Source organism: Pinus tabuliformis, chromosome 2_2, assembly GCF_031772625.1.
Source record: "Pinus tabuliformis cultivar Carrire ecotype Pingquan chromosome 2_2, CPIR1, whole genome shotgun sequence".
NCBI lineage: Eukaryota > Viridiplantae > Streptophyta > Pinopsida > Pinales > Pinaceae > Pinus > Pinus tabuliformis.
Genome location: NC_142300.1, coordinates 1027071642 through 1027098036, shown reverse-complemented (window position 1 = coordinate 1027098036; position 26395 = coordinate 1027071642). Strand labels below are relative to the sequence as shown.

Genomic DNA, 26395 nt, shown 5'->3' with positions numbered 1-26395 from the left:
ATTTCTAACTTAGTAGTCATTTTCATTTTTTTTTTGTTATTAATTGTTATGTAATAGAAATTTAGATGATGTGAATAATTTATTAAATGTTATACATTTGTATAATACTACCTTACAATATTGATATCCATCTACTATCAATCAAACAAATATATAAAACTTGAGTAATTAATATAATTATCATACATGTAAATCACGTGAAATAAAAAGGGGAGAATACATTATAAATATGCAAACTTGTATTAAACAATACTATACTTAAAATCAAGTGTTGTACATATAAAGAAAAAATAAATTATCAATTTATCTTGTGTGGTTGGGAGGAAAGGTTGTTCAATTCTGGCGAAAGACATAATGAGCCCTCACAATTTTTGAGGACAAAAAACAACTATAATATATATGTATAATATATTATTTTTCCAAATAGTCAATAATCATGAAAATTAAAATGATACCATTTAATAATTAATGATTAAATGGTATCATTAATTTAATGATTCCATTTAATGATTTGCTATTCTTAGTGACTTAATATCAGAGTAGATTTATCATTGGTTAATGGTTGATTGTTGCGGATTGAGTGAGCATTTTCTTTCCCACTTTGTGGGATGTGTTCTGTGGGTGATAAATAATGCATTGATAAACACGATAATAAAGAATTTGATACATCATGTTTGCTTCTTTACCATCTTAAAATTTCCTCTTCTCCCCTCTCCCTTTTTATTTTTATTTTTCATTTTCTTTATTTCTAGTATGTATGCCTGAATGTGTATTTTCACTGAAAATCTGAAAATCTTCCACTAGTATTTTTATTTTTCATTTCTTTATTTCTATTATGTATGCCTGAATGTGTATTTTCACTGAAAATCTGAAACTCTACCACTAGTAACTCAGATGCATACAAAGCCAACACAAGCAACTCCCCCACTTCAGTGTACAAACCTAACTACACTTCAACAACACAATCAATGTTTCAGTTGAAACACGTGTAAAGAAAAATCTTGAAGATCAAGATGTTTATCCTTTTTACCATTACAAGCAGAGGCCCAGGTCCTCTAATCCTGGATATGAATTTATAAATAACATGGCCATGGAGGCTGCAGAGCGTTCACCAGTATATTAATATCATAAATCATCCACTGAAATTCAGCAAGTTTTCGGGAGCCGAAAAGACTATTTGAGTAGCTTTGAGCGAATTCTACCTTTAACAGACCGAAAAGAATTCAAATTAACCATCAAGGCATTACTTATCCCCTGCTGGGGATTCTGTTGTTTTCGGGATGTCATGATGCCAATATCTTTTTTCATTCCATTTATAACAACGTTTTGCTATAATTTTGATATCTGAATTCTTGTATAACAAATAGGAGATCTTTTCCAATCTGAGAAGAGCCTTTTTGTTTTATTTATTTTTAGGGGTCATTCTCCAGATGGCCTGCATAGCTCTTTTGTAATCTGCAACTTTACAGAATAGGATCAACAATGACTGCATTAACATACCCAAGCATCTCAGTCGGAGATGTGAAACCGTCATTCTTCAGGTAGAAAAGTTGCAGGATTCTCATCATGTTCCAATGGAGCTGCTTGCACTCACGAGGAACAACACTTGGTCTCAACACTTCTTTCAATAATAGTTGTCTGCTTTCATCAATAGTTTTTCTCAAATAGGCAATCGCATCCTCCACGGTTCTTCCTGAATTTTCTTCCATGTACAAGGTCACGCTATTGAACTTCCCTTGTTTGGCCTCTCTCTGATATTATATGGAACGTTAAATAATCAGTTCCACAATTCAAAACAAGTGACAGGGATTCTTATACACATATAGGACTTAACAAGCATTTCAGATAGTTTGATATCCAAAAGAGAGTATTCCATACCTTGCAGCCCTGAATGTCGTTCAAAAGACGACCGCAAACATTGAGGAGATGCATGAGATTATAATACTCAGGATGGCAGATGATATCCTCTGAAAGCTTTGGCCCTATAAAGTAGACTGATGAAAGAACAATTGGCTCCAAAGCAAATGATGGTTCCGCATTTGCCATATACTCGTGCATTGATGGTATATAATGTGTTCTAGCCCATTGGGCTTCTGCCATCATTGAGTTCACTAATCTGTACCACTGAAAATAATGAAGAGAACAAGACATAGTCACGGATATTGTAATTTAATGAATTTTATGGGCCTTACCAAACGTAGTCTATATGTATGACCAGTTATATATGAAAAAGCTGCACGCTGAAAATAAAGATTCTCACAATTTCTCTTAGATGGACGCTGATATCTCGGCCTTGGAAAACAAAAGCCCGTTGAACAATCTCATTCACAGTATTGTACAATGCAGAGAACAAGATTTGCACATTTTCTGATAAGCCATCTATTGCCGCCTCATCCCATCTGGAAAATATCAGAAATGTGTCCCTTTTAATTCTATCATATACACTACAGTACCCAAGACCTATATAAGACCAAGACCTGAAATTCCTCAGAGATTAAATTAAACATTGACTGTACTATTGATTTGATTGTGATCCATATACGAGTTATAGTTGAAGGTTGAATGCACTTACACTCTAACAGCTTCAACAAAACCGTGAATCTCTTCACTTGAGCCCCCTACATCAAAAAAATCGTCTATCACTGTAGTGATAACTCCATTCTTGGCCCATACTAAACGGGCAGCAGACAGTTCTGGACTAAAAAGAGTTGCCGCAGCAGAAAAGTAACAGTATATCAGCTTTTGTCGAGCAAATTTGAGGTGACTAAATTTATTATCTGTAAACCATCTGTAATGAGATACATCAATCATCAATATCATCTCTCATCATCAAACGCATATGTAATTTTCTAAGAAAACCAGTAAATATAATGCTGATATGACATTGTAATTTCCAAGTAGTATTTCAATTGGTTTTGGACAAATTAAGTGCCTACCTCTCCAAGTCTCGTAATTCCTTCTGTTGTATTGCTTGACAGATATTGTAGTCCTGTTTTGCCAATACTAAGAAGAAATCATTGCTAATACAGGGTATCCTGCAGTCCAATTACAAATTCAATGACGTGGAGATCTTAATTACATCTCATGAAAAAATATGACTAGCTAAAAGTCATACAAATGTCGGTTGTCACAACAATGATCTGAATTAAAGCTTACTTGTAGGAAGTCTTGGCAATCCAAGTATCATCAACACCATATTGATCAATGTATATTCTATTTTCTATTCTTTCCAGACTGGCACACCAGGGAACACTTAATGCATACTCAACCTGCAAAGAAACAGAGCAGACTCCAAATTTTACTGCAAAAATCTTTGAAATGTCGAGATGTTTTGAGATATCTGATTTAAAATAAGTTGTTGAGTTACCTCACCATGAAGATCCTTCATAACAATATTGTGGTCATAAATTCTACCATTTTCTTTTCTTTTGTCGAGATATTTCCTGGAGAAAGTTTTTATTTCTTCCAAAATTGTTTCTCCTGGAAACATAACCTGTGATGCTCTGTATAAACTCAGCATTGCTGTGACAGCTTCCCCACTTTGCTCAATAGAATGGAGATCATAACAGCAAAAGACATCTACACAATCGGTTTTATTGAAGCAAATGAAAAAACCAAGACATACCCCCTATGTCAGGATATATCGTTACATGCTACTCTATAATTATATAACCTCCACAGAGGATTCGAAGCCTAGAATTATGGAATCTATTGAATATTCACAAGCGTGCATGCCCAAAGAGAGTAAATATTCAACATCAAATTCTCTGAAAACTAAGGTATAATTTGTAGAATGGACGGACCTGCAGGTACATCATATCCATGCAACCGTAAAAGGATGAAAGCAATGGAAGTGCTAACTATGTCTGGTGTTGGTGTTTTTCCCTCTCTACTTGTTTCTTTCTGCATCCAGCATCTGGGCAGACAATACTAATTTCAGCAAATTTTGGAAACTAAGCACAAAAATCATAATATCTGGTAAAAAGCAAGGAAGTCAATCACCTGTAGACATCATCTAAAGTGTGCACTATCTCATTTTTAAAATGTCTTGCTAATCCTAGTCGCTGTAGTCGATCTATCATTGAGATCCTAGCATACAAACTTATGGGGTAAACACTTGGCACTGCAATGACAGAGCTGTGTTCTTAGACTTTGGAAATGATAAGGCTAATCAAAATGAAAATATGCACACTATGTACTTGGAAGAACTCACCTCCATTCCCCAATTTTTGCAGCATTGAACTCAAATACTCAAGACAATTGCTCTTCCTCGTATGCATTAGAGCACAAGCGGTCGCAGAAGGAGAATTGAAGAGTGAACCATCCATGTTCTGATGCTCAAGAACTTTATTCCAGTCAACTATCTTATGAATCCCCTCGATTAGATAGATTAAAGATGAGTCATACTCATGCATATGGTCTATTCCTTTGCTGCAGAAACCAAAATACAGGCAGACAAAACTTACAGAAAATTTTCAATAAACAGAATAGACTTTTAGAATGGGAGATCATGAAAATATAGATTAGTCACAAAAAATACCCCTTTATGATTTCTTCTCGATGAGAGAGCATGAGTTTGATGGGTGTCAAATCGTAAGGAAGTTCCAAGCACAAGCCTCTTGCCTCTTCCAACATCGCAGGGAAGATCATTTGAAATCCAATGGGTGTATATTCATCCTCATGAACTATCCCTTCAATGTTTTCTCTTAAAAATCTTAAACCTGTGGAAGAATTAAAAAATAGCTTAAAAAACAAAGGCAATTAAATTTTAAATTTTTAAAACCAGAGGTTCAATCTGGTTTTACAAGTGAATTAATATACAAAAGTTGACATAGTAGGTAACAGAACTCAGACACGAGCAATGATAATGCTTACAAAAGATGGATGCAGAAAACTTGTAGGCAATCCCCTTTATATACCATATGAACATTTTCTGATTTTCCCATATGCCCATTGCTTGTATCAATATGTTTTATTATTTCTCATGACACTGTACAACTGACATATAACTTGCTGTTGTACCCAGAGGTTCTTGTGCAAAAATTGCCAAAATATCCTGTAAACAATAATTTTGATTTGAAGCCAATTATTAAAATCTATGTTTCAAGCCTAGTTATGTTGAAGAATCTAACTACCAAGTCTCAATTTGTTGTTCAGTGATCTTTTGAAATTTGCAAGCATTTTTTCCACCATTAGCTACATTGTTGTTGGCAGCATGCAAAAACTTACTTGGCACATAATGCTATATACCTGCCAGAAAGCAATAGCAACATATAGCCTTAAGAAACAACAAAAAATGATACTGATCACATAATCCCATCTTTCTGTAAGAAAACAATAGCACTGTATAGTCATAATAGATAGCTAAGTTAGGCCAGGGATGAAAAAGAGTTACCTGTTTCAACATTTTGATTGCCAGCATTCCATTTTCTAAGAGCAATAACACATGCTAGAGTGTGACAGAGACGATCCTTGATAATCAAGTGGGGAATTCCCCAGGATCCATCCAATAGCTGATTGTCTATTATCCAGGAAAGGCATTGTGGGAACTGTGGCTGTTGAGAGTTGTCCAGAGATGGGACCATGGCCACCCATGCTGTATCATAAGCAGATGCAGATGTCTGTATGTTCTTTATTTCTGAGAACATTCTCTTTATCCTTAGAATAAGTTCGTCTGCCATGCTTTCTTTCTCTCAGAATCTAGAAACCAATCAAATACAGTTTATACATAGTTATAGGAATAAGAATACATAGGCGATAATTACCAACTTGGTTGCAAAACTCATTAGACTTGATACTATTCTATTAAGCAAGTTAAGATGTTCACTAGAAATAAAAGCAGTTTTTTTATGCGCGTAGAATTTATATGAAATATACCCTGGAAACATGTTTATGAGATAAAGAACCCATGTTGCCCTTTTCTATGTTTATTGTCCTTGTTCAATGTTTAATCAATAATATGAGCAACATAAGTTAAAAAGTCACCAGGATGCAGAGATAATGTAAGACAGAACCCTGCCAATTGTAGATTGACCATCAAGATCTCCCCCATATGATACCACATGACTGCAACCTGAAGGAGAATTGGGGCCCTTTTTGCATTTTCATAAAATAAGATAATCCAAGGTTTTTATTTATTTTTAAAAACATTGAAGTGCTCCTATACTTGGAATGGAACTATTCCAAGTTCCAACATCCAAAAACAAGGAAACAAAAGATAAGATAAGATAATAATGAACCAAAATAGCTTAGAGTGACTACTAAGTATGTCCGTGTCATTACAAAGCAGAAGTGCAAAGGCAGATCCCATAAAAGCAGATCTAACCTATAAGATCCAAGATACTATGGTCTAAATTCAAAGAGCAGAATACAAAGCAGTAACGCAGCCATTAAAATGCTAGCACTGTTGAGAACCAAGATCCTGGGAAGAGGGATGTCTTGCATGGGACTACTCAAAAGGGAGCTTCAATGCCTTTCGATGTCATCCCCTGAGGATGAAGAGGAGTAGGAGCCTCCCTCCCCCGAGCCACAAGTCTAAGTATCTAAACTCTCCTACATAAAGTTGTTCAACTCATACTTGGCAACGACTTGGCTGGCCAGGAACTCCACGAGACAACTCAAAAACCTTGATTCAAGACTCAACAAATAGAGAAGAAAAACCCAAAATATAGTCAATTTTGTGCAGGAAAAATATATTAATGACTTTTCCAATCTATATAAGCTATCAAAACAATAGTCTATGCACAAATTCTGTTAGCATCCTACCCTAACCCTCTTACTTAGATACATTATTAATGTATGTGGCCCATTAAATAGTTAGTCACTCATTGTAAAAAGGGTCCTATGCACAAGACTCAACAGCTTAACAAACTTTGATTCAAGACTCAACAAAATTCAGCAAATAGAAAAGGAAAACTCAAAATATAGTCAACTTTGTGCAGGAAAAATATATTAATGACAATTCCAATCTTTATAAGCTCTCAAAATAATGGGCTATGCACAAATTCTGTTCCTACCCAACCTCTTTAGATACAGTATTAATGTATGTGGCACATTAGATAGTTAGTTAATTGTCACTCATCGTAAAAAGGGTCCTCTTTGTTAATGTTGGGAACGGGTCCCTTGGAGTAAATTTTGGGGTTAAAAGCCCAAGTTTTGGGGTAGAAAGTCCGAATTTTGTATAAGGGAATGTAAAGTCGCCGCATTTTGTGGTCGCGGAGTGCAAAGATATCAAGTGTCAAAAAAGGTTTCCGCCCTTAGTTTAGATAGGTTGTGTCGGTTTGATGAGATCCGCCCTTGGTCCGCGGACCATGGGATTGTATAAAAAGAACTGTTAGAAGAGTTTTTAGTAAGCAAGTCATAGTTGGAGTCATTGATGAGTCTGCGAAGAGCTAAAAGCGTGAATCTTAGCATAGGAAAGAGGCTCTGCAACTGAGTGCGCAAAGGCCTAGGGTAGAAGTCCGCAGCTGAGTGCACGAACCCCTGCAGCTGTGTGCGCAAGGCAGTTAGAGTCTATACTGGAAATTTGAATCATCAATAGAGAGAAATATTCTGAAATTACTGTGTATTTTACCTTTGTCAATTGCATGTAAATATGTTATGTTAAGCACTGGTTTTATGTTTTATTGCTAATTTGATGCGTGAATATATATGTTTTCCTTTGTTATATGAACGCAAGTAGAGATATATGTTTACGCGAAGACAAACTTAATTGCATGGTAGAGTTGGCGAACACTTATGATAATTCGGGAAACTATACAGTAAAGTAGTTATAGAGGCGCGTAGGTGCCTAAATCGCTTGTTAAGGTCACCCGAAGGACGATTCCAGACCTTCGCGGAAGTTCTGAAAGACTAATAAAGAAGTACATAGATAAGCCCTAAAGGATTATTGATCTACGCGAAGGCAAAGTTAAAGTGTAAAACCGACATCACAACCATCTCAGGGTGCGGAAACTTGGTTCCTGCATCCCCCCATATTGCTTCGAGTGAAACTTTAGTCCGCGCTCCGCGCGCTGATGCCGAAAGGGCCAGTAGTGTAGGGATTTGCTTGGCTGACTAAGGCTGAACCTGGGTCAGGGCCCATCAAGCACAAATGGGTTCGTTGTCGGGACCAGGATCTGCATAACGAGACGTGTGATGTCGCATCATTAGAACCAATGTTCCACCAAGACTCCGGGACGGGGAGACGCAGGTGCGGGGAGACGCAAAAGGGGGATGTGTGGGAGTACCCTCAAATTTTAGGTATATTTAGTGGGGGACAAGGAGACGTTGGGGTATATAATTTTTTTTCTTTTTTAATATCTATATATATATAGGGGATGTGTGGGAGTACCCTCAAATTTTAGGTATATTTGGGGGGACGGGGAGACGTTGGGGTATATAATTTTTTTTCTTTTTTATATATATATATATATATATATATATATATTTCAAATTCATATTCAATAATGAAAGAATAAATACAATGATACATACATAATTGAATTAAGTGATGAAATACATTGATCCATACTCATCATCCTTACGAATACATACATGATTCATCCATAGTCCACGAGATTCAATAATGGAATACTCTGATCCGTATTCATCATTCATTATTCTAGATTCTAAATTGATTTAAAATTAAAATTCATCATTCATCATTCTAGAATCTAATTAGTACTAAGCAAAATAAACTATAATAGATACTAATATTTGAAGACTGAAATAGTAAATTGATATAACTAAAACTCAAAAGAAGTGGAGTGATGAGTCTTAAAGTCACTCTAAAGTACACAAAGGGCTTGGTGCTCTTGATTAAATACTAATTCCATACCCTTGTACATGACAAAATGCAATGGAAACATTGCAATCCATTGAATCATGAATTCCTGAAAAATTGTTAAGTCTACTAGATTTTGAGTGAGATCTAAAATTCTACTTTCTCCATATGAAATCCAATGAGGTCGCAACCACTCTCAAACATCCTGAGTCATTTCATGGTAATGTTAAAAATTTAAGTAAAAGGATGAAAATGAAAGATAAAGGAGAATGTCACTTTAACTTTAAGAATTTAACATTACCATGAATTGCATAGCATTAGTAGGGAAATATGATCAAATACTATGTTTCCCCTGTCATAAATCATTGTTTACAAACAAATTTAAGGGGGGACGCATACTTTTGGGGAGTTGCATCCCCCACACTAGGGAAACGTCCCCCCTCTGCGCCTCCCCATGTCTCTCCAAAAGGGGAGATGTGGGGAAACGTTTCCCCAGGCATCCCCCCGTCCGGAGTGCATGGGGTGCGAGGGGTGCGCACCCGACCCTAGGGGACGTGTCCCCGTGGAACACTGATTAGAACCCAACTAAGAAAGAGATTGAAGATTGGTTGCAAAAAACGATCCAAGAATTCGTGGCACAGGAAAACAGGAATCCGCGATTGACGAAAGAACAATGGTTGGACAGATATATGTACACAGAGATACACGAAATCTTCTTCTGTTCCTTCCCAGTTGAATTATACGAGTGGATCGCAAAGTTGGCAAACGACCAAGGGAGGTGGAGGCTTGACGGTCCAATTGTTTGGACATTGGAGTTAGTGCAAAGATTTGAAGCCTCTAAAGATAAGATCGCACGCGCTATCGATCATTGGCTCGATCATATCATAGGGGGATTTGTGACAGAGTTCGCGGTCGATACTTCAGTCAGTTACAGCGACGCAGAGCGGCGCTTCTTCAAAGGGTTGCGAGGTAAGTATTTAAGGTCATTAAATACTTGGATTAAGATGCTATTGTGTGAAAAGTGGGTTATGCAATTGCCTTGATGTTTGGAGCAACGCGAAGTGGAAGAACTTCCAGGGACGGAGGAAGAAGAGGCCCTAAATATAGCCCATTGATTGAATCCCCTCTGAGTGACAACGAGGAAGCAGCACAAGCTTCTTCGCAGAGCGCTATTCAGTTTATAAAACAAGGGTTCCCACGAATTCCTCATCCACCCACACCACCTTCGTCTTCACCTCCACTGCTTACACCCTCGCCAACACCACCACTACCACCACCACCGTTCAATATGGCGAACTCAGTAAAGTTGCCTGTGTTCAAGGGCCTGGGGAATGAAGATCCGAACCAATTTTGGTTCGTCGCGAGGGTTGTATGGGAAGCTCAGGGTATCACGGATGATCAAATGAAGAAAGCTACATTGGTTAGTGCTTTGCAAGACCACGCACTAACGTGGTACATTAAGTACAGTACTGATAACCCAACGTCCGCGTTGGCAGATATCCAGACTGCGCTAAATAAGGAATTCAGTAGACCTAAGTCTGAAGCACAATCCATTGTGGGGTTCAAAGAGATTATGATGAAGCCTGGTGAGACACCCTGGGAGTTGGACCAAAGATTGAAGTGTAAGATCTGCGAAGCTAGCATGAATCTGACAGATGGGCAGCACCGTGAATGGTTTGTGGTTGCGCTCCTGCCTCATCTAAGGGTTGCGCTGTCACAACAGAAGATTGGGACTCAGGCGGAAGCTCTGGAGATTGCAATGAGATTACATGAAACATTGATGCTAGATGCTAATCTAGGGGTTCAACAGATTCATGCACAATTGCAGAACCTCTGCCTGGAGATGCAGAGTCTAAAAAACGATAGGACAATTCAACGTGAGGTATGCGAAGAAGTCTAGTGCCTGAAATGCAAAGGTCAGGGGCATGACAAGGATCACTATCCAGTCTTTGAGAATTATGTTGCAGCAGGGGGACCAATGCCTCTGAGGTCGGAGGCTGCAACAGGGCCAAGTACAGGGCCCACGCTATGGTGTGCTATCTGCCAAGTAGCTAGGAAACATGTGATCGACAATTGCCATTTGCTACAGAAATTCGTACAGACACCACAACAACTCTTCTGCAATTTCTATCAATCAGTAGGTCATGACGAGCGCAATTGTTGTAGTTACGAATTAATGATGGACAGGACACCTGCATACAGGGTGCAGGCAGAAACGCGGCCTCCGGACCAAGGCGTTGGAGGAGCACGAGGTGAGTATCAGGGGGCAGACGAGGCCGAGGTGGAGGAGGACCTGGTAGAGGTCGAGGGCAGCTTATTTGTTACAATTGTGGAGGACCAAGACACTACGCGAGAGACTGCCCAAATCCAATACGTCTTTCATGCCACTATTGTACTCAGTTTGACCATGCGATAGAGGATTAACCTATATTATTAGCTAAGATTCGCGAAAAGGGGGCACAGCCTCTGAAGTCGGCTCAGAACCTACAAATGATGAGGGTTGAGCCTCGCGAGGAAGACCCTAAGGTAAACATTATGCTGTGAAGTGGAACGACGACTGGTGAGGATAAGGGGAAGCAGCCTGCAAAAGGTGAGTGGGTCCGCAAAGCACCAGAAAAGGAGACTAAGTTTGATCTGGAACACGCAAAAGAAACATTTATGGAAGCGAAGAAAAGTTTCACTGAGGCCTCTACCTCAGGAAGTTAGGAGAAACCGGTTGAAGAAATGGACCCATCCATGATTACCATGTTCTTGGAGACCTGCATGAAACTGCTCTGTGATAACAAGGTTGCGAAGGGACTGTAGGAAATGATCAATCAGTGCGCTGGCAAGGAAAATGCTACTGACGAACCGCGCATAGTCAGAAAGCTTGGTAAGCATAAGGCAAGGACTGGACGTGAGATGAGACTCACCGCGCAGATAGGGGAATACGAAATGGACCAAGTTATCTTGGATCTAGGGTTCGACGCGAATGTTTTGCCTAAACAGACATGGGAGCGAATGGGAAGACCTGCACTGCAGTGGTCTCCGATTCAGTTAAGAATGGAAAATCAACAAAAGATCATCCCAATGGGGAGATTGCAGGGAGTAACAGTGGATATTGAAGGCGCAAGCGCGTTGGCTGATTTTGAAGTGATAGAGATTGTGGATGACAGCAATCCCTACCCCGCGCTTCTAGGGATCGATTGGGCCACTGACATGAATGGGGTGATCAATTTGAAGAAGTGGAAGATGATATTTGAGAAGAAATCACTCCACGTAGTGGTGCCACTGGACCCTGCTATACTGAGTCGGTCCACGATTATGAAAGTGACAACGATTTAGACCAGATTTACAAGATAACGACACGCAATCAGGATTGGGTGAATCCGACAGTAGATGGACGTATCGCATGGGATCACGAGAACTCTTGCACATCAAATTCGGACGAAGAACTAGAACACTGGCAAAATCAACTGTACGAAGTATCTACGCTGCGCTATAATATGATGACCAAGTCGTTGCGCTGCGTATCATCAAAGGTAAGAAATATACCTCACTATGATGGGTTAACTAACGTTGATCACTTTTTGGATGCATTCGAAAGGGAAGTGCCCGAGAAGCATCGCTTCCAGGCATTAGATTGGGCGTTGCGCGCTACACTTGCAAGATGGTGGGGTACGCACAAGGACAATTTTGATGACTGGCGCGAATATAGAAGGATGATGAGGATACTCTTTGGCCACCCGAAGGTATGACTAACAGAAAAGTATGACAGGAGAAATGATCCGCGCGATCATTTCGCCAAATGGACTGAAGTGTATGGAGCGAAGCCTCAGCCGGAGTGGGTCCATCTGTTTTTTCATACCTTAGATGTTATACCAATGAATTGGTGCTTGGAGACGGAACTCTGCCATGGCACCAAAGAATGGGATATTTTGCGCCAGGGATTTTTTATGACATTCAGTTTTGAGGATGGATTTGAATCTATCGACGAAGCGTTGCAAGAGGTTAAGACGACAATTTTCAAGATACCGCAGGATCCTCTAGATTTGATTCACCTTGATTGGACCACCCAGCTGAGCCACGTGTTGGAGTGTTACAATGTAACAGCGGAAAAAGAAGAGGAAGATCCGAGGAAGATTAATATCCCAGAGATTGAAGGTCACCGCGGAGTTGAAGGACCACAACTAGAGAACCCAGACATAATAGAGTCGCTCAAAACTAGACAGGTGAACATTGGCATAGAGGCAGAGCCGAAGTTTGCAAAGATTAAGGACTATTAGGACGTGAGATAGTAGATAAGGTCGCTGAACTTCTCCGCAAATATCAGGATTTGTTCCCCACGAAGTTTTCCGATCTGAAAGGAATAATAGGAGACTTGGGTGTCATGAAGATCACCCTAAAACCGGATGCGAAACCTGTGAAACAAAGACCTTACCGCCTCAATCCAAGGTATAAGGAAAGGGTCCGCGTTGAGTTAGATAAGAAGCTCGCAGAGGGTATTATTGAACCGATTGAAGAATCTGATTGGGTGAACCCAATAGTATTTCAAGAAAAGAAGTAGAAGGAAGAAATAAGGATATGCGTAGATCTCAGGAAATTGAATGATGTTTGCGTGCATGATCCCTTCCCCACTCTGTTCACCAATAAGGTCCTGGATAATGTTGGCGGCCACGAAGCATATTCATTCACTGATGGTTATCTGGGTACCATCAGATCAAGATTGCGGCGGAGGATCGGAGTAAGACGACCTTCGGGATTGAATGGGGATGATTCCACTATACTTTGATGCCCTTTGGGCTGAAGAACACGACGACGATCTTTTCACGTGTAGTCATTGCGACGTTCAAAGATTTCATTCACAAATTTCTGGAAGTATACTTTGACGATTGGACAGTGTTTGGACTGGTAAAGCGCCATGTGGCAAGTTTCCGTTAGATGTTAGATACATGCCGAAGGTACCAGATTGCGCTCAATCTGAAAAAATGTTTGTTTTGTGTCTCTTTTGGGATCTTGCTGGGCCACGTGGTATGCAGACAATGTTGATTTAGGGTAGCATCGGATGTGCTCTAGCCACGAAATTTGGTGGAGAGGTTGGGGCACATGAGATATCCAATACCCAGAAAGGGTTTGGGTTGATTCTAAACATATCAAGAGATATTAAAATAATTAATATTTTTAATGGAGTCCCTAAGTCTAAACTTAGGGAAAATAAAATATTAATGTGTATTAATATGAATCTATGTTAGAATGGTCCAAAAGACATGGATCAAGCCAGATCTAATCTTAGTCGTTGATTAGGGACTTAATCTCGACTGTTGAGATGTCAACAGGAAAAGTATAAGAGGAGGCTTGAGGGTCACTTGGAGAATACACCAGAGTGATCAGTCATTCTATTCTCTAGAGCGGGGTTTGCTAAGAGAGATAGAATCAGTGATCGAGAGAGCAGCTGAGGGGCATTGAGTACAGAGAAGGCAGAGATTGTGTCGGGAGAGCAATGCAGCAGCCAAGGAGAGTGACGCAGAGCCAACAAGGGCTCACGCAAGGCCACGCAGAGGCAACCAAGTGTTGCGTATAGCACCAGAGAGGCCAGTGTGTCTGACGCAGAGGCCCAGAAAGCTAATGCAGGGCCTCCTGGGGATGACGGAGGCCAAGAAAGGCTGACATAGGACCAGCGTGAGACAAAGAGGGCCTGACGCAGTCTAGATTGGGCAGACGCTGGGGTTGCAGAGCAGTTTTGTGCTGAGGAGCTGTCGGAAGGATTTTCTGGGGTTTCAGCCAGGAGATTTCTCTCAAACTGTGAGGTATAGCTGCTAAGGAAATTCTCTGTTGGGTAGGCCAGTTTCGGCACCTAGATTGTACCTTGATATTGCTTAATAAGAAAACCTTCAGATAGTTGCACCGATTTTCCCGCATTGGGTTTTTCCGGGGACATTGGTCCAAAAATAATGGTGTCATGTGGTGTGTTTGTTCTTGTTTCTTTTAGTTGTTGATTTGTAATATGTTGAGCATGCACTGGTGTTTATTTTCAGTATTTACTTTGTAAATAACTTGTTAAAGAAAAATAACAAGTGGGTAGGAATAAATCAGAAAAAGTGCATGAAGGATTTCTAAACTAAGTAAACTTAGAAACTTCAACATGGTATGAGAGCATGATTGCAGATCACAAGAGAACTAAAAGACATCAGCCGAGGGGAGCAATAGCAGCAGAAAACAGTTGTCCCGAGGTGACAAAAGTTGTTTCTAGCAGCATAGAAGCCAAGAAGTGTGACACAGAGCCAACCAGAGCCACGCAGAAGAAGCCGGGAGCTGCGCAGAGCCCCAGAGAGGCCAACGTTACTGACGCAGAGGGCCAGAGGATTGACGCAGGGCATCCCAGGGCTGACGCAAACCCATCTGGGGTGATGCAGAGCCAGCGTGAGGCAGAGGGGCTGACGCAGCTCACAGAGAGGCAGTTGCTGGAGTCTAGGAGGCTACAGAAATATTGCAGAGTGGAGCTGGTGAGGTACTGTAGTTAGAACAGTACCTGACAGAGCAGGGCTAGAGGAGTTGTTGCCGAGGGTTTCTAGCCAAGGAACCTGGATTAGCAGTGCAGTTGCATAAGACGATCAGAGTAGGGGGCATCTCGACAAGCGGCAGAAGGATTTCCAGAAGAGAAATCAGGACTCAGAGGAAGTCCAGAAGAGAACTTCCAGACGGGAAGTAGAGACTCACAGGAGTCGAACAGAGAACTTCCAGGAGGGAAGTAGAGGAGCATCATGGCACTACATGGAGTAAGAGACCAGGATAGACTAGACGAAGCATCAAACTTTGTAGTCTGGAAGGCTAGAATCTTATCAGTGCTTGACAAGAATCGTGTCAAGAACTTTGCCTTGAAGGTTATAGCTATCCTAGTCGACCCCAATGATAACGACAAGTACGAAGAGGCGATGGCGAGGGCCAAGTGCATTATCCTTGACAAGGTCAAGGATCATGTGGTACCACATATATCCGAGAAGGAAGCGGCAGTTGAGATGTGGGAGGCTCTCAAGAACATGTACCAGCATACTTTAGTGTAGAGAAGAATGCTACTTGAGAACCGGATGAGGTCGTATCAGATGAAGAAGGGTCAATCGATTGACACCTTCCTCGGAGCACTGAATGAGATCCGAGACCAGTTGACTACTATAGGAGTGACACCGAATCAGGAGCTTATGGTGAGGATAGCCCTGAATGTTGTCTCAAAAAATTGGGAAGTATTTGTCCAAAGTATCCTGGGCAGAGGGACTCTCCCACCTTGGGACGAGATGTGGGCAGCTCTTCGCCAGGAAGAGATCAAACGGCAGTCTAAGACAGGTAGCAGTAGCAAAAGGATCAAAGTCAAGCAAGAGGAGGAGGATGTGGCCCTAGCATCTGAGGGAAAGCAGGAGAAGCGGAAGAAGAAAGATCTCTCCAAGATCAAGTGCTTCCACTGTGGGGAGATGGGTCATTATGCGACCTAGTGCCCATGGAAGAAGAGTAAGGGAGAGTATTTTGATACTAAGGCAGCGCCAACACGGGCAAAGAAGGAAGTTTTGACAGACGATGACTGTGCCATGAGTGCACACACGCCACTTGAGCAGAAATGGGGAGACATCGAGTTGTAGTCAGGCAGACTACAGGCTATGAGTGACAGGATCCTTGAGGTACCCAGCCTCTTGGATTAGACCTTGCTACGAGAGCCCCGACAAGGAGTAGCAGGACTAGCTCAGTGGGTAGAGACGAATGCAGATGGAGTGGTAGAGAGAGCTACAGTGCAGGAGTCCCGAGACAACGCAGAGCTAGCAGGCCGCAACAGTGCGAGAGGCACAGGAGTGTTGCACCAATCCAGGAAGGCACAGAGAGGTGTGCAACGGTGAGAGATGCAGGGAGTTGCTGCAATAGTGTAGAGGTCAGAGAGATGGAGCACTTGTCAGCGGCAGAGGGAGCTTAAGCATCAGTGGGTGTCTCTAGCCCAGCAGGGAGGTCAGTTGGGAGATCAGTTACTTACTTCTCAGTAACTAAAGTTGCAGTGTAGCAGTGGGCGCACGATGCAACATGATGAGAGGAGGTGCAGTGCGGATGCAGTGCTAGGAGAAAGGACCAGCAACAGCATGGATGCAGAGGGACTTGTCGTATAGATGCAGCAGTGGCAGTGGCACAACCATGGGCAGCAGTGCAGAGGAGGTGGGCAGGAAAGCCTAGCATCAACACAAGTACCAATGCCGGATGATCAGAGTAATACTCAGTGAGGAGTATTGCTAAAGCACAGTCCTCGTTAAGAGGGAGTGTTGATTTGGGGTAGCATCAGATGTGCTCTAACCATGAAATTTGGTGGAGAGGTTGGAGCACATGAGATCTCCAATACCCAAAAAGAGTTTGGGCAGATTCTAAATAGATCAAGAGATATTAAAATAATTAAGATTTTTAATGGAGTTCCGAAGTCTAAACTTAGGGAAAATAAAATATTAATGTGTATTAATATGAATCTGTGTTAGAATGGTTCAAAAGACATGGATCAAGCCAGATCTAATCTTAGTCGTTGATTAGGGACTTAATCTCGGCCATTGAGATGTCAACAAGAAAAGTATATGTTAATTTATGGTATATTCTATGCTTAGAGCAAATTACTTCTCTTTCTTATTATTATTCACAGATTAGCAATCACATGTGCATAAGTAAAGTGCAGATAGAACATTAAACGATCAACAGAAAACAAGCCAAGACAAGAGACACAAGATGTGGCAGCTAGCCAGGGACAAACCCCAATATGGGGAAACCCTTTGATCAAATCTTCTTTTATCTTCAATAATTCAACAGAGAGAAATAGTACAAAAATCTGATTTATATTAGCAGTAGCAAACCCTAGATCAGTAGCATCAACATTAGCGGCTTCATCATCAAAACTAGGGCAGTCGATATCTCGCAAACCGACCATCGGATCGGCTTGATTCCTTCACCAAAAAATGCGGCCTTCAAAGGAGATCCAGGTACACCTACAGTGCAGTTCAAAGGAGGAGGTCTGATGGTCAACGTTGGTCAAACTTTGGATCTGCAGTTGCAGCTTCAGGTTTTGCACCTTCCTTCCACACGTGTGAGAGAAGAGTCACCTACTACGCAAAAGAGAAGAGCCTCTTTATTGCGCTGGAGAGAGAGAGAGATGTGATGGGTTGAGTGAGTCCAAATGAGGAAAAGTCCTCCTGTATTTATACACATCTGGTGATAATTGAATAGATGTAATTGTTGGGCTTCTGAGCCTACATGAGTTGTTGGTAGGCTTGATAATTATTCCATAATCAAAATAAATTCATATCTCCATAAATACTTATCGGAATCAAATGATCTTTATATCAATCCTACACCTCTCAACGAGAGGAATCTAATAAAAATATTATCAACCATGAATAAGATGACCCACATGGAGTTTGGCCCTAGTTGCCAATTTTAATAGTATAAGAGGAGGCTTGAGGAGGCTTGAGGGTCACTTGGAGAATACACCAGAGTGATCAGTCATTCTACTCTCTACAACAGGGTTTGCTAAAAGAGAGAGAATCAGTGATTGGGAGAGCTGAGGGGCATTGAATATAGAGAAACAGAGAAGGCAAAGATTGTGTTGGGAGAGCAGCGCAGCAGCCAAGGAGAGTGACGCAGAGCTAGCAAGGGCTCACGCAGGGCCACGCAAAGGCAGCCAAGTGCTGTGCAGAGAACCAGAGAGGCCAGCGTGTCTGACGCAGAGGCCCAGAAAGCTGATGCAGGGCCTGCTGGGGATGACACAGGGCCAGCGTGAGACAGAGAGGGGATGACATATTCCAGATTGGGCAGACGCTGGGGTTGTAGAGCAGTTTTGTGCTGAGCAGTTGCCGGAAGGATTTTCCGGGGTTTCAGCCATGAGATTTCTCTCAAACTATGAGGTATAGCTTCTAAGGAAATTCTTAGTTGAGTAGGTCAGTTTTGGCACCCAGATTGTACTCTGATATTGCTTAATAAGAAAACCCTCAAATAGCTGCACCAATTTTCCCGCATTGGGTTTTTCCGGGGACATTGGTCCAAAAATAATGGTGTCATGTGGAGTGTTTGTTCTTGTTTCTTTTAGTTGTTGATCTATAATATGTTGAGCATGCACTGGTGTTTATTTTCATTATTTACTTTGTAAATAACTTGTTAAAGAAAAATAACAAGTAGGCAGGAATAAATCAGAAAAAGTGCATGAAGGGTTTCTAAACTAAGTAAAATTAGAAACTTCAACAGACAAGGCTTGATGGTAGACCCAACAAATATCGCGGTCATAATCAATTTGGAGGTGCCAAGGAGTGTGAAACAACTACACGCAACACTGGGGCATACGAGATACTATAGAAAATTCATCAAGAGTTATGCCCAGATCACCGCGCCGATGGAGAAACTATTAAAGAAGGACGTCACATTCTGTTGGAATGAAGAATGCCAGAAGAGCTTGGATGTGCTAAAGGAAAAAATGGTCACCGCATCGATCCTAGTTTTCCCGGATTGGAAAAAGGAGTTTCATGTGCATGTGGACGCGTCATGTATTGCACTGGGAGCAGTATTGACACAGGCTAGTGAGGGGGACTTGGATCATCCTATAGCGTTCACAAGTAGGAAGCTGTCCAAAGCAGAGAAAAATTATTCCACAATAGAGCGCGAAGGATTAGCTATGGTGTACGTGCTCCAGAAGTTCAGGCACTATTTGTTGGGCGGACACTTTAAGATGTATACAAACCATTCCGCGTTGAAATACCTGGTCAACAAGCGTGTGTTGGGGGGAAAGATATGCAGGTGGCTGTTGTTGTTCCAGGAATATGATTTTGAAGTTATTGTGAAACCAGGACGCTTGAATGTTGGACCGGATCATCTGTCGCGCATTGAAACAGGGGAGGAGCCTACTAATTTGGAGGGGCTACCTAACGCACAACTCTTTGCAGTGCGCGTCGCGAACAATCACTTTGAAGATATTATCCACTTCCTGACGATAAGAACGGCTCTGGAAGGTTATACAAGTCAATAGAAGAAGGAACTGGTAGTGCGCGCAACAGATTTTTCTGTCATTGCAGGACACTTGTACAAAATGGGATCAGATGAAGTATTGCGACACTATGTCCCAGAGTTTGAACGAAACAGCATCCTCGTTGAGGCACATAGCGAAGCTGCAGGAGGTCATTATGCGGGTAAAGCAATAGTGCAGAAGATTCTACGTGCTGGGTTGTGGTGGCCGACCTTGCATAAGGATTCAAAAGCGTATTGTAGGGCATGCGATGCATGCCAAAGGACCGACAGACCCTCGCACAAGGATGAGCTGCCATTGAATCCGCAGATATCGTTACAGCCCTTCGAGAAGTGGACGATTGACTTTGTAGGACCAATTTAGCCTCCAGAAAAGAAGACAGGTGTGCGATACATCATCATTGCGACTCAGTCCTTAGCCAAATGGGCGGAGGCACAACCTGTGAAGGACTATACAAGCGCGACAGCAACAAAATGCATCTTTGAGTACATGCTGATAAGGTTTGGTTGTCCAAAAATTTTAATGAGCGATCGCGGTATGCATTTTCTTAATGAGACGATCAGTGCGATGACGGAGGAATTTCAGGTTTACCATCAGAAGAGCACGCCATATCACCCACAGGCTAATGGCACGGTAGAAGCATTTAATAAGATACTGAAAAACGCGCTAACAAAGGTTTGCAATGCTCAAAAGAATGACTGGGATGTGCGTGTACCCACGGTGCTATGGGCTTACAGGACGACTTGTAAGAAGCTGACTGGACAAACGTCATTCAGACTGGTTTATGGCATAGAAGTTGTGATGCCGATGGAATACATTGTACGTAGTCTGCACATAGTAGCATTCACAAGAATGGCGGATTGCGGAGCCCTGGAAGAGAGGCTCATGCAGCTAACAAAACTTGAGGAAGATAGATTTCCAGCTGGATTTCATCAACAAGTTCAAAAGGAGCGCGAAAAGGCATGGCACTATCGGCACATCACACTGCGCACATTCAAGGTAAATGATATGGTTTTGTTATATGACAGCAATTTTGATAAATTTCCAGGGAAATTTAGGATGCATTGGCTGGGGCCCTATGTCATCAAGGAGATTACCGATGGTGGAGCAGGTTAGTTGGTAAAATTGAATGGAGAACCATTCCAAGGACAGTTGAATGGTAGCTGATTGAAGCCATACACAGGCGATCCGACTAGATGACTACATGATCGCAGCACAGTCTTAGCGCTCCAAACAGCTGGAAGGAGGCGCGGGACTATAAACTACACTGCCCGGATTGGGGAGCTGCGCGATTGGGGATCTGCGCGGAATGAAGAAATGTCACAGTGTCAGCAAAAAAGCGTAGGGAGCTGTGCTATCCAAGAAGGGACCGCGCAGGGCAGCTGGAAAGTGACCGTTATGGTCACTGTTCATGACTTGACAGTGGGAAAATGACCAAATGGAGCAAGGGGGCGACATTTAAGTTAAAATTTAAGGGGAAGATCTGTGAAAATTTGTCGCCAATCCAGCATTTATGAACGAATTTTGGGGGGGAACGGTCGGATCTAAACTCAAAAATGCCTATAAATTACAGGTGGCTGCCCATCGAAAAACACTTAAGCTCTCAAGCGCGTATGAACCCTGAGATCTTTGAAGCTCTGATAGCAAGTTCATTGTTTGAGAAATTGCCAACGGAGACGCAGGAGTTGTTGTCTAGCATTATGTCAACGCCTGCAGAAAGTTGAAACCGTGAGTGCAAGATAAGCAATGGCAGCTGAAGGAACTGCCCTGGAGGTAGTAATGGTAGCTAAGGGAGCTGCCCCGGAGGTTGAAAGCGTCAAAGTACTGGCAGAAGTGCCTAAATCACAGAGGACAACCAGGCCGAGGCCTACGCCGACAAATGAGGGTCCAAAATCAAAGAAAGATAAGCAGAAAGCGCAACACCCGGTGCGCGCATCACCCAGAAAGCCCCCACAGACGGGAAAGCCCACTGCGCAGGAGAAGGGTAAGGTGATTGACCTAGAGCCTGAAGTCGATGTTGAAGAACTCCATGTGGGTACAGACGACATTGATATGGGGGCGGAGGACGTTGATGTGGAGGGGTCTAACCCCATTTCTAAACTGCCCAAGTACATTCCTCCACGCAGAGGCAAGACAAAGGTTCCGAAGGATATTGATGAAAGTAAGGTCACACTGCACACCCTTACTACCGAACCAAATCGTTTTTGAAGGACCGCGCCTGGGGCGCATCCCCTTTTTAAAATTGGAGGACTGGGATTTGGCTGATACGGAACGCTTTCCCCATTTAGTGATGGATCAACTCATGCACCGCATCTTCTACAAAGACTCTAGTGTGACCATGCTGGAGCCAAGGAAGTGGGTAAAAGGGGTGGATAAGGTGGGTTTGTTAAACATGCTGTGGGTACCGCATTACAACCGCACACCCATAACCATGGTAGTGATCAAGCAACTGTTGTGCTTGGTGCACAATGGGTGTCTGTGGCTAGAAGAGTCGATACCCATCACTGACATGTTGATCCATAGGATCACTCGGCTGTCGCACTCGGGAGAAAATCCAGCCATGGCGTTTGGCGGAAAGACAGGCGAGCGCAACCTCGCTGAAGCAATGAAGGACAAATTCAAACTCGCTAAGAAGTCGCGCGGCTACGCCATCACAAGTATAACTGACCCCGTGGTCAAAGTAGCAACGCAAATCTTGGCAGGAAAGATTATGCGGAAGTGTCGCGTAGACGAAGTGTCGGCACCAGTAGTAGCCTTAGCGACCTAGTGCATGGAGGGCGTACAGTTTAACTGGGCGTGCTACCTCTGCGGTGAGTTCCTCGCGAACTACAGAGAGGTGTAGGATCACAGCAAAACATTCCACTATGCATGGTTGTTGCTGTCCATAGTGTTGGTCGCGTGGGAGTTACCAGAGGATAGCCAGTTTCCTCCGGTCGTGCCCGACCTACCGGAAGCAACGAAGTTCGCTTCGCTATGGGCTACGAAGGACCCTCAAAGGGTCAAGGACAGCAAGATCTTTTGGATCTTGATGGAGATGAGTATCCATATGGCCATCAACTGCAAACCGCGGTTGTCGCCAACCATTTTTGATAAGCTGCAAGAGTATGTGGAGTTCAAGGCCAACTTCCACCATGTCTCGATACGCACGCGAAAGGATCCTAAGCAGAAATGGTATGACCTGCCATACCTGGCCACAGACGACGCGATTACAGCGGTCCTCGACCGTTGGCCGGCAGATTGGTGCTCTGCCTCAGACTTGATAGCTAGGTCTAGCAAGTCCACAACGCAGCGAAAAAAGGAAGAGGCCAAGCTGAAGATGGAACAGTTGGCCGCGAAGAGAAAAAAGGAGGCTGAGGACAAGGCTAAGGGAGAGAGCGATGTCGTGAACCAGACGGGAGGACAGGCAGAAGAAGAGGAGCGCAGCTTTGACAGGAGTCAGAAGTCGCCTTCCCCGGAGACAAAGGAGGAGGACCAGCAGTCGGAATAGGGAGGAGCAGACCTAGAGACTACTCTGTTTCGCATTAAGCGTAATAGAGATCTAGAGAAGGTAGGGCCATGAAAGAAGTCTAAGGCCAGCAAGACTTCTCTCGATTCGATCACCTTAACAAAAGGTGATTTGAATGATATCGGTGATACAGTAAGGGATGCCACCGCGGAACTGCTGCAGCAGTTCGAGCTACAGCAGAAGCAGGCCTTGGGTGCCATTCAGACGGGTCTGCGCGAGCTGCAGATCCAGGCGTCACAGGTACAAACTAGCATAGAAGAAGCAGCGCAGCATCAACTAGTTTGGTACCCGGCACAATGGAAGCAGCAGGGATGGTGCACACACTGGATCCCCAGGCAATAGTGTTGCCGGAGGGAGTGCTAACCACAGAGACTGCAGCTGACAGGCCTGCTATTAGCGCTCTCAAAGGAGTTCGGTTCAACTTGGCCGCGCTTCCCAATGAGGCGCTTCACATTTTGCAGGATGGCGTGATCGCAGAACTTCGGGCCCACGAAAAGCGTGCATTACAAGTAATCAGTGAGCAGAAAGTCAACAACACTCAGATGGTTGTACAAAGAGATTCTGCTATTAACCTCGTCAAAGCCATCACAGACAAAAATGAGCGCATGGCTAAGGTAGTGGCTGAGGCATGCAGGTCTGTCCCAGAGCTGGACATTCCCGATGATGAGCTAGTAGATGTGCGGATTCGGAAGCTCGTGCTGAAGTACGCGACACAAGAACAGAGTTGGCGAAGGTTCAATTTGACCTGAACCTCAAGATTGCAGAACTGCAGTTGAAGGCCCAGCCTTCAACTCCGCCAGAAGTCAGAGAGCAGTGCAAGACAACTATGAAAGACGTCGTGGCAGCAGTGGACAGTGCAATAAAGGATTGCACTGCTCTCTTTGAGCAGTTGCCCAAAGTAGTCACTAGCCTGCAAGAGGGCCCCAATGTACAAAGGCTGGAGCAACAACAATATGACGAAGTTAAAGTGACGGCGCGCACCGTCGCCATCACACAAAGGTTAGCAAAGCTGCAGGAGGCAAAGGCACTGAAAGAGTAGGTGGATGTAGCTCAGCACAAGGAAGCAGTGTTGAAGGCTCGCTTGAAGCCTTGGTTGGACGAGGCATATTTGATCACGGCCACTATTGAAGGCAAGCTGGCTAGTCTGCAGGTGACTCAGCAGAAGATACAATCAGCTAGTGCAAGGCCAACGACGAAGCAGTTGGTCGAGGAGATGAAGCAGGCGGCAACACAGTGCACTGCCGAAGTTGTAGTAGTCCAAGTGGAGCTGGGAGGTCTTCACGACAAGATTTTTGCGCCAATCGAGTGACTCGAGGGTGAGTCACCATGTTTGTGTTGGGGGCCTATTGGGAACGGGTCCCCTGGGGTCAATTTTGGGGTTAAAAGCCCAAGTTTTGGGGCAGAAAGCCCGAATTTTGTATAAGGGAATGTAAAGTCTCCGCATTTTGTGGTCCCGAAGCACAAAGATATCAAGTGTCAAAAAGGGTTTCCGCCCTTAGTTTAGATAGGTTGTGTCAGCTTGATGAGATCCGCCCTTGGTCCGCGGACCATGGGATTGTATAAAAAGAAGTGTTAGAAGAGTTTTAGTAGGCAAGTCATAGTTGGAGTCATTGATGAGTCTGTGAAGAGCTAAAACCAAGAGTTTAAGCGTAGAAAAGAGGCTTTACAGCTGAGTGCGCAAAGGCCTAGGGTAGAAGTCTGTAGCTGAGTGCGTGGACCCCTGCAGCTGTGTGTGCAGGGCAGTTAGAGTCTGTACTGGAAATCTGAATCATCAATAAAGAGAAGTATTATGAAATTACTGTGTATTTTACTTATGTCAATTTCATGTGAATATGTTATGTTAAGCACTGGGTTTTGATTGCTAATTTGATGCGTGAATATATATGTTTTCCTCTATTATATAAACGCAAGTAGAGATATATATTTACACAAAGACAATCTTAATTGCATGGTAGAGTTGGCGAACACTTAAGATAATTCGGGAAACTATACAGTAAAGTAGTTCGCATAGGTGCCTAAATCGCTTGTTAAGGTTACGCAAAGGACAATCGCAGACCTTCGTGGAGGTTCTAAAATACTAATAAAGAAGTACATCGATAAGCCCTAAAGGCTTATCGATCTGCGCGAAGGCAGAGTTAAAGTGTAAAACCAACATCACAACCATCTCAGGGTGCGGAAACTTGGTTCCTGCATCCCCCCATACTGCTTCAGGTGAGACTTCAGTGCGCGCTTCGCGGGCTGATGCCGAAAGGGTCAGTAGTGTAGGGATTTGCTTGGCTGACTAACGCTGAACCTGGGTCAGGGCCCATCAAGCCAACAGTTAATAAAGCCCAAATCAGTTAGTAGGCTCAAATTATAGGTGGGCTTGTTATCTCTCAAATTCTCCCAAGAGAAACAAGTCCTAACCTCACTAAGGGAAAAACCTAAGGAAACTATCAGGCAAGCTACCCACTGTCACCTCAGCAACCTTGCATCACTTTTAGGTTCAAGAAATGATTTCCTACCTAATACTTGATCCTAAGTCAGGGGAGAAAATGGCCAAGATTAGATTCTAACTCTTTGTTCTGTGAATGAATTTGATCAAAGGATGCTTGAAACTCTTTGAATGATCAATTGATATAATGTGCCAAATGGTGAAGTGTCAAAAAGATATTATGATATATATGAATAACCATGTGATTCAAGGCAATCTGGTGTGAAATCTTGCAAGCAGTAAGAGAGATTAATCTATTAATTGTTGCTTGTCAAATGATAAAAATGCAAGTGATGGTTAAGTTGAAGTAGCAAATTTTAAAGCAAGAAGGTGGTTTTTTAGACAAGGGTTTGCCTTGTGCTACAACTTTGTAATATACTAACAAGCTCGAATAGTAGTACTTGACCCAATATCTCAAAACTCTAAGGAGAATAGACCAAGCGTGCAACTGTAAATCAGAGATGACTCAAACCCTCAGTCGCTCCCTGCAAGATGTTATGCGTGCAGCTATGATGCCCTAGTCGTTCCTAGAGGCACTATGTGCATGCAAATGTGGTTGAATCCGCCCAGATCTGCTTCAGAGCCTCGGTTGCTCCCTTCAAGTTGTCTCGTGATCGACTATGATGCCCTAGTCACTCCCTTAGCCACTGTGTG

The 26395-nt window shown here is 42.9% G+C and overlaps 1 protein-coding gene across 4 annotated transcripts in view; it reads right to left on the bottom strand.

Annotated features, from left to right (window-relative positions):
* Positions 1–893: 893 nt before the first annotated feature.
* Positions 894–26395, bottom strand: part of LOC149196840 (ent-kaurene synthase CPS/KS, chloroplastic-like) — a 133928-nt gene continuing 108426 nt past the window's right edge. Inside the window, exons 2-13 of one of the 4 annotated variants that reach the window (XM_089405667.1) lie at positions 5396–5700; positions 4541–4721; positions 4214–4431; positions 4003–4123; positions 3804–3916; positions 3368–3480; positions 3157–3269; positions 2937–3035; positions 2573–2788; positions 2261–2399; positions 1879–2124; positions 894–1751 (exon numbers count right to left, since the gene is read on the bottom strand). In XM_089405667.1, the coding sequence (XP_089261793.1) occupies positions 1464–1751; positions 1879–2124; positions 2261–2399; positions 2573–2788; positions 2937–3035; positions 3157–3269; positions 3368–3480; positions 3804–3916; positions 4003–4123; positions 4214–4431; positions 4541–4721; positions 5396–5681 (2133 nt within the window). In that variant the 5' untranslated portion in view covers positions 5682–5700 and the 3' untranslated portion in view covers positions 894–1463. Of the gene's footprint in view, positions 1752–1878; positions 2125–2260; positions 2400–2572; positions 2789–2936; positions 3036–3156; positions 3270–3367; positions 3580–3803; positions 3917–4002; positions 4124–4213; positions 4432–4540; positions 4722–5395; positions 5701–26395 lie in introns of all 4 variants that reach the window. The other 3 variants (XM_089405665.1, XM_089405666.1, XM_089405664.1) reach the window with 3 other exon arrangements.